This window comes from Medicago sativa, chromosome 7, assembly GCF_051527215.1.
Source record: "Medicago sativa cultivar Bolivia chromosome 7, Bolivia_mono, whole genome shotgun sequence".
NCBI classification, from domain to species: Eukaryota; Viridiplantae; Streptophyta; class Magnoliopsida; order Fabales; family Fabaceae; genus Medicago; species Medicago sativa.
This window is the reverse complement of record NC_140755.1, coordinates 63,984,531-63,993,987: the sequence shown is the minus strand read 5'-3', so window position 1 is coordinate 63,993,987 and position 9,457 is coordinate 63,984,531. Positions and strand designations below refer to the sequence as shown.

General features: G+C 31.7%; 1 protein-coding gene and 1 long non-coding RNA gene across 2 annotated transcripts; one reads left to right on the top strand and one right to left on the bottom strand.

Moving 5' to 3' along the window:
- Positions 1–252: 252 nt before the first annotated feature.
- On the top strand, positions 253–884 carry LOC146907613 (uncharacterized). The gene is made up of 2 exons (XR_015019263.1): positions 253–415; positions 701–884. It is a non-coding gene; the product is annotated as an uncharacterized LOC146907613 (long non-coding RNA).
- Positions 885–1,450: 566 nt separating this feature from the next.
- LOC146907612 (uncharacterized) lies at positions 1,451–4,379 on the bottom strand. The gene is made up of 4 exons (XM_085729130.1): positions 4,232–4,379; positions 2,647–2,741; positions 2,239–2,484; positions 1,451–1,844 (listed from the first exon to the last, which is right to left on the bottom strand). Exons 1-4 carry the CDS (start codon positions 4,377–4,379, stop codon positions 1,560–1,562), a joined length of 774 nt encoding a protein of 257 aa, XP_085585256.1. The 3' UTR covers positions 1,451–1,559.
- Between the last annotated feature and the right edge of the window lie 5,078 nt (positions 4,380–9,457).

Genomic DNA, 9,457 nt, shown 5'->3' with positions numbered 1-9,457 from the left:
CCAAAAAGCGGTTTAGGGTAAACTCTTTCCAACCTAAGCTTCTCTATTTATAATACTAAAATATTCTTCCCAAATCTATTTAGGCCCAACAACTTATTTTTCTTTCTATTCTAACCCCCAAATCCACTCACACTAATAGTCCTCATATATAAATTGTCTTATGTTTGGTTTTCTTTTGACATTTTAAATTCTAACCTTGTTTTTATTTATAAATTGTCTTATACTTGCATTGTCTGTATGCTTTATTGCAGGCCTGATACAGTTTGGCTCTGTTGTAACATCATCAGACAACAGGTTGTGCAGCCTGCCATCTGCTGCGTTTAGCCAGGGTAAATGAGCAGTGTCAGGAGTGTTTGTGGCCTATGAGCTGCTGCGGCTAGAGTTGCTGTCCAGAATTCTGAGTTGTGTTAATTTGGTTAGTGATTCTTGTTTCTTGATGTTGGTGTCACTGAACTTTTTTAATTTTCCGTTGTTTCTGCCATGATATAAGCTTGACTTACGCAATGAGATCTTAACTTTGATTGAAATGGAGTCATTTTGTTATTCCTATGTGTCATTTATCTAGGTATACATGTCATTGTGCAAAGTTTATAAGAAAGATTGAGATGTACTTGCTGGCTTTCTATGTTGATTGTACCACTGATGGAATTCTCAACTGTGGTCTTACTCACGTGATTGTTATTCCCCTTATTATTTGTAGGAAGAAGTTATCTTGGTATGCATAGTTTGATTGATGTTGTTGATGGTCTATTTACTCAACTCAGGATCCTTGGACTTTGTCTTTCAATTGATGAATAATAAGACAATTTTGTGGTCTCAGGACAAAAATAAATGTTATATAGAATGATATATGTTGGATGTTATTTAGATGATATTTCAAATTATTTATGGAATATTGTATATGCTTGTTGAATATTCAAATTATTATGGAATATATACATTTTAAAATGTTTTATAAAATTATTTTAATTATTAAATTTTAATATTTTGATTTTTTAAACAATTAAAAAATGTTTTTTTTTTTTAAAATTTCGTACGCATTTTGCCAGGGGTTAACCCCTCACAAATCCCCTGGCAGCGTTTGATTTGATCTCTGAAAAGTGGGTCAGGACGCGTCAGAAAAGTTGCCAGGGGTTGTACCAGGGAATGGGCCCCACGAAATTTGCCAGGAGCTAAAGCCCTGGCAGGGTCATTTGCGATGAGCATATTTGCTGGGTATTCTGCTCCTGGCAAAACTCCTGGCAAACATCCATTTGCCAAGGATTTCTGCATTTTGTCAGGGCTTCTGCCCCTGGCAAAATGCAACATTTCTTGTAGTGTATTCTAATATATAATATTTCTCTACTAAATATATAATAATACACCAAATAACAAATATATATATCTATAACAATTAACAAATATATTATGCTAGTAAATACCAACATATAACATAACAAAATATCACTCAACAAAATATATTAACTAAATTATAAAAAGACATCTAATCTCAACAAATCATATATCCCTCATATACATCATATAAATATATAAATATATTCTAAAACTAATTAAAATAATTAAATAAAAAGGAGGGCGTTACAAGCAACATCATCCAGTGTGATGGTCATCTCCCCAACATGCATATGAAAGTTGTTGGTCTCCTGATGCCATCTCTCAGCCATGGCACACGCTAAACCGTGGGAGATGTTTTCGTACCTAGTCAGAAGGAGGGGCCTTAGACCCGATCTATCAACCGGTTCCAAGAACCAAGGGTTATCATCTACCGGCAACAGAAGGGACAAGGCAGAAAGCTTCAGTTTCCTCCCGTGCGAGATGCCTTTCATCTTACGATGCACTTGCAACTGAAATACAAAAAAAATAATTAAATATGTAAAATAAACATGAAATAATAAACTATAAATATTCTACGTAAAATAAACTTTGACATAATAATAAACTATATATATTATACGTAACATAAACTTTGACATAATAATAAACTATATATATTCTACGGAACATAAACTTTGACATAATAATAAACTATATATATTCTACGTAATATAAACTTGACATAATAATAAACTATATATATTCTACGTTAAAAATAAATCAATTATACTTAAATATGTAAAATAAGCATGACATATTCTACGTAGTTATACTTAAATTAAATAAACATAGCATATTATACGTAAAATAAACTTCACATAATAGTAAAATATCATTAAATTAAATAAAGCAATTTATACTTACTGTTTTATCATTCCAAAGATTGCATGCCACGTGTTTACCGAAGTCCGGTAAAAGTGACAACTCGTAAAGCCCCCCTGGAAAACCCCCATCCTCGTCCTCCATAACAGGCTTTGCATGCTGCTGCTCAGGATGCTGCTGCTGAGGAGGCTCGACATACTGCTGCTCAGGCTGATACCCATCGTGAAACTGAGGGTGATACTCATACCCATCCTGATAGTGATAACCCGGCTGAAATCCAGCCTGCTCCTAATAATGCTGATCCTGATAAGCCAGCTCCTGATAATGCTGATCATGCTGGTACCGTGGCGGGTCCACAATCTGGGATGCACCCCTCTGTGATGTCGATGCCCCCGCAGCATCAACGGTAGCAAGACTTGTGGCCCCCAGTCTCCCTCAACCTCGACCAACCGGAGGCTGTAACGCTTGCTTCTTCCTCCGTGCACTACCAGTAGGGGCACGCCTCCCAGTCCTAAAACCGTCATTCCTCTCCTGCTCAGACATATCTGCACAAAAACCAAAAAAGCTTTAACACATTTGCACATAATTTCAACAACAAAACATGTGTCATCTTTAATAATACAACAACAACACTATAATGTCGACAATGTCATTTGAATCCATAAACTACCACATTGCAGTCAAATTAACATTCATCAACATTATCAAACATAATTCTAACTAATTACATCATTAACATTCCAAAAAAACAAAAAAAAAATCATTGAGTCATTTTACCGAACACGTAGTGTGCAATTTTCAATCAACTTTGTAATCTAGCATTTTCTAAACCCTAAACTACCACATTGCACCCTAAACAACATCTAAACAACAATTCTTAAGTTAAATCATCACTAACAATCATAATCTTTAACATGCAAGACAATTTTTTTAAAAACCTAAAAATATTAATTTTCTACAAAAATTCGAAAATTTCAACCAAAATAATGCAAAGAAGTAGTATAATAATCACTTACTTGATATTGTGGACGAAATTTGGTTTGAATGGCGCAAGAATGGTGAAATTTGGATTTGGAGGTGAAAATTTTGTTTTTTGAAAGGTTGAGAAATGGAGGAATGGAGGTTCTGTGTTGCTGTTAACTGACTTAAGTAACGCTGCGCAACTTAAGTTACGTTAACGTTATAACTGGCGTAAGTTAACTCACGCTACGTGAGTTAACATGCGTAAGGGCAAAATTGTCTTTTACTTTGGGAATGAACAAACTGTTTGGGTAAAGAGCAGAATTCAAAATTGTATTGGAGAATGGTTTTGAGGGATATGAGAGGGTTTATATGAATTTTTCAAATTTAATATATGTATTTATAATATTCTTAAAATTAAAAATATATTAATCGAAAATAGTAATTTATCACTCTCTAAAAAATTTATAATATTTTTTAAAAAAATTTCTTAATTTCCTCCTATATTTCTGTCTGCCAAAACCCTTCCTTTCCCTCCCCTCCAAATTTCAAAACAAAGCCTATGAGTCAAGACAACTTCCCTCAAAGCAAACTGACCAATAATAACTCGGATAGACTCTTTCATGACTTTCTCACCTCTCCTCTAAATTCTAAAAATCTCATGTACGCCAAGCTGCTGAAAGATCCACCCCCTGCAAGAGGACTAATAGTCTTAGATAAAGCCAGCTAGTGTTCTTTCCACCAAGCAAACAATCATGACACAAATGAGTGCCACCAGTTGAATATAGAGATGGAAGAGTTGATCCATAAAGGATACTTAAAAATATTCATGAATGATGATAGATCAGGATTAAGAATCAAGTTTAGTCAATTATCCTTCAAAAAAAAAAGTTTAGTCAATTATATTCATTAGTTTTAATGTTTCAATTAATAGTATTCAATATGTTACCAATACACAAACATATGAATATAAATAAAATAAAAAAATCTATTAGACACACAACCATTATACAATTACAATTTGGTATCAGTAGTTTTAGTTTTCAAGATCTTTTCTTGGTTACATCATGGTAACCGTGTCGTTCACGTGTACACATGGTACAAATGGCCATTGAGCATTTCTTCTTTCTGCCACCGTGCATCTTCCCTCCGGTGTGCCACCACCGTAAGGTTGGTTTCACTCTGACTACCTCTGCAGCCTTGCAAGTTGAACCTAAGTCCATTGGGGTTCTAGCACCAAATAAAACCACTCGGCCACATATGCCGAGATGATATTCTACCCACGTTATTAGTATATATTTCTTTTTTACGTGCATTATATATATATATATATATATATATATATATATATATATATATATATATATATATATATATATATATATATATATATATATATATAACATTTTGGGCCTCAAAATTTTTGAGGCCCAACTCCATAGAGTTGTTTGCACCTCCCAAGAAACGGTCCTGAGAATAACAAGAATGAGCCAGATATCAACACTACTATACACATTGCTCAAACATGCAGGCAAGCTCTCAAGAGTTCAGAATAGGTGCTTACCTCCTTGAAATGACTTTTACAAAGTCATTAAAAGCGATGCAAACCTGGAGATTGTACTAGAGGAGATTGTACTTGACACTAGAGGAGCAACCATATCAATAACAACACGGAGGAAGGAAGAAAGCTAAAACCATCTTTTTTAAGTCGGTTCAACCAATTTTAAAAGTGTCAGCGGCAGTTAATTGCCGTTGAAAAATGTCGAGCGACGGTTAACTGTCGCTGATATATGAAAATGATCAATTTCATAAGTGAGAAGAGTAATTTTCATATATTTGTTCATTTAGCCCACAACTTTATTAATATTGGATATTGCTAAGAAAAAATAAATATTGTTGGATAAAAAGATTAACCAAGTGAGCTCAAAGCCCAGTTGTATCTTGACATAAATGCTTAATAAATCTAATTCTTTTATTAAAAAAGAAAAGCACATCTAAAATCTAAATACATCCAATAACAAAGAATTATTCTTCATGATTAAGGTGAGTTTCAACAATCATGACCAACTCTGATAACTTTTACCATCAAGTGGATGGCAAACAAGAATCAATGCAGGATTGTCGTTCGGATGAATGTAATAGGGATGATGAAGGGATAAGTTACCAAAATGACTTCATTACACAAGAAAAAAATACCAGTTTTCCCTTATATACTAGGAAGTAAGAAATTACATCCCTGTAACTAATTCTTTTGCTCTTAATCTGTGTGGTAGTTTCCACTTCACTTGTGTTTACTTTCTTAATTAAGTTTAAAGCTAGTCATTAAGTTTTTATTGTATGAATATGCAGTTAAGTTTTTAACTCAAACACTCTCTAAGTAGCTAACCTTTTGGTTAACAATTTTTTTATGGTACAACCTTTTGGTTATCATTTAGCGATACTTATATTAATGTAATTTCAAACTATAAACTCCATTGTTAGACATCTAATGACGTAATCAAAAGAATTAAGGTTGAGTGAGATTATTTTGAATTTGTTACTTGCTAAGTAGATTTAAAATGGTAGGTATAAATATTGTTAATTTCAAAACATGTTTGGGCATATCACTGACGAATGTGTACATATCAGGGACTAAATTTAGAAAGTTTTGATGGAAGGAAGGTTAAAATTTGCAGACAAACTAAAACATGTTCATGGTGCTTTCTTCTTACATGTCAATATTCTCAAAGTTGTTGCCAGAGAGCCTATGATGACAAATTTGGTAAATGTATTAAACCGTTCCAAGTAATAAGGTAGTAATGGATTGTTGTTTTGACTAGGCAATTTGCTAGCATATAAATTAAAACACTAAATTAGTGGGAGTTTACAAGTTTTCTTTGATTGGGTAAAGCAAGTTGATTTGATTGGAGAAATAATAAAAGGGTGTTGATTTAGATTATTATCGGCAATTAGAATATTTCAAGTCCCCTCTACCTCCTTGTTGGACAAATGCAAATATCTATATCAATTATGAACTAATGATTATATATAAGTGGTTAACTTTGTGGGACAAGGTCGCATCCGATGTAATGTTGTTCCTCATCACCCTAAAGGTGATGCATGCAATATGGTAAAGGATCGTCACTTCTCTAGACTTCAATACACATAAATATTGTTATATTAAAGTAGAGATTTACATTCTCACAGGTAATTGAAACGAGATAACTGTTGAAATTTTTAAATTGTCGTATAAAAAAACCACACGGTACACAAACCTTAGAACTTAATCACATATCCTAAATTTCTCAAATAAATTGAAAACATTAAAATAAAATTCATATGTAACGATTCTGATTAAAACAAAATCTTAAACCTTAATCTATATTCAATCCTCTGGCTTGGTATGTCAAAGCCACCCCAATTAACAAAGAGTCATAAAAGAAGGCACCAACGTGCCTACAAGACATATCCATCGGTTTTTTTTTTTTTTTAACAGACGTAATGGAATGGGTTAGGCCCCAACTCTCATGCACATATTAGTTCATTTTTTTGCCGAAAATAACATGAGTTTCAAACTTTTCAAATAACCCAAACAGAAGCTAGCCAAATAGTATGCAAGGAATGTCTTACTCTTCTTGCAATATTGCACAATGAGTTAAAATGTAGAACATGGTCAGATAAATGAAATGCCCGACCATGGCAAAACGAGAACTTAAATGCTTCAAAAATAATTGCACCTCCAAAACAAATGATGAACTATTTCCATATGATTGCAACCATAGATAGAATCATTCATATGTGGTTGAAGAATTTTGCGCGTAACTAGAATATCCTTTGTAGTAATGTGATTCCTAAAACGCCGCCACGCAAAAATAGACACTTCCAGAGGAAATTTTTTGTTCCAAAATATATCCTGAAAGTCATCACGATGGGGAACCTCCCCACCGTCAACAACTGATGAACCCCTCGTTCATTATAATTTTTTTTAGGCTATATTTGCCACCTCCAAAATTCATCCACATCGTTCTGCCATCCCCCCCCCCCCCCCCGCACGCAAATAAATGACGATGTCACTTCCAACCATCACCCCCTAAACTCCACCCTAACGCATACATCTCACCTACTGACACCTCCTTATTCTCCGCTAATAATCTCCTATACCCTCTCACAAAACACTTCATCGCCATCCCACACGTACGACCAAAAGAACGTATTGATCCCACCAACAACTACCCTCACAATATTTTATCAAACCACCTACCTACCGCCAACCCATCTCCGCGCCTAACTTCTTGCAACTGGTTCTACCAAACTAACCCTAAACGCCCTCTTCCTCCATGTATTATTTAATCATCATCTATTATATTTATATATTATTCCTCTCAAAAAAAATTATACATTATTTATATATAATATAAAATTATATGTGCGTTTCAATATTAAATATAAGTAAAAGTTAAATCTATCTAATTTAAACTTAGACTAAATATATTTAACTTTTTTTTACAAGAATATATTTAACTTTTTGTTAATATTGAAGATTGGAGGTTGTATTATTTGATTTTTTTTTTTTGCAAAAATATAACAGCACTAATTTTATTCTATGTAAAAGTATTTTTTTTAAAACTTTGTTTGGTAGATTTTTTTTTTTTTGTTTGGTAGATTTATGGATTTATGCTTTCGTAAGGTTAATATAGCTATTAGATATTCATTTCATTTTTCTTATTCTTCACTTTTTTTTTTTTTTTTGTGGTGAATACATTTCTTTTCTTTCTGAATTCTGCTTGCCATTTTTCCTTAACACCTTACAATTGTTTGATAAATAAAATTTCAATTATTAGCAAAGAAAAAAGATAATTAAAATTTGTACCACGAAATAAAATAATCATAAAATCAAAATTTGAAGAGTTTTGTGTACAAACCGCCAAATCTAGCCTTTCTTATAACAATTTTAAATTGTCAGATGAGTATAGGGATATTTGTTGTACTGTTTCAAGAATGCCATAGCTATCATCGTCAGTCATATATATCAAAATAGATTTTAGAATGAAACTGACCGTGCACTCATCTGCACCGAAGTGATAATTTTAATAAGAAAAGCGAATCATTTAAATAATTAAACAATTCGATTGAAGAAAACAACACATTATGAACGAACCACACGCAAGTTAAAAATGTATATATATAAACTAAACTAAACTAAAGGGTTTTTTGTTGGCAAAAGATAAAATATGATATATAAACTATTTGATGAATCAACATGATATTTATTATATAGTGTTTCTTTGGTTAATGTAAAAAAAGAACAAATAGAATTTGTTAATGTAAAAAAATAAATAAAATTTGATATTAAATTAAATTATGTATAATTTTATCAAAAATTTGATTATGTCATTATATATATTCTAAAATAAATTATAACATATTGAAATTAAAATATTTTAAAATAAAATTAGTATAAGTTTTAAAATATATGAATACAGATTTAAATTTTTAACAAATTAAACATAATTTTTAACAAGGGTAGTTTGTCATTTATATATAATATATATCATTATATAACTTATTCTACGTAGGAGCTACTCATATGAGTGGAGAAATTGAAGAATACGGTTTTTATTTTGTATAAGTAAGGTATCCCTCTTGTAGATATTAATTTCTCGAGTTGGATAGAACCATAATGCACGACAATACTCGCCAATGATTAGATTTGAACCCCTAATCTTTAGTTATATTGTAAGAGACATGAATCGTCTCATATGATAAATTTGTTATTTGGTAGTGTTAGATAGATTTGTCATAGTCTTTCCAAAAAAAAAAGTAGATTTGTCATAATCCCTACAATTTAGTCAATAACATCCTATGTATAACCCCATTGACTAATTGGCGACAGAAGTAGTATCATATTATGGGTTTTGTCTAATATGTATCCCTCAAAAAGGTCCTAACGGGTGCTCTTATCATTTTTAGTAAAATAGTGAATTTTATGATAATAAAAAAACGGGAAAAAATTATATTTTATTAATAATTACTAAAAACAGTGAATATATATTTTTGGGCCATTTTTTAAAAGATTTATATTATATGCATAAAACATATTATAGTATATTTCCTTTCTTTTCTCCCTAATTTATAATAATTGAATATCACCTTATTGTAAATGAAGAGTCTAATGCCACTACAATTGTGCTTAAAAGTTTATTTGATTTTTAATTTGTCAAATATTGTAGTTCTTTAACCAATTAAGAAAATCTTGCATATGACAGTTATAGTTTCAAAGACATATTATTGTATTTGCTTGAAACACACAAGCTAATACAAT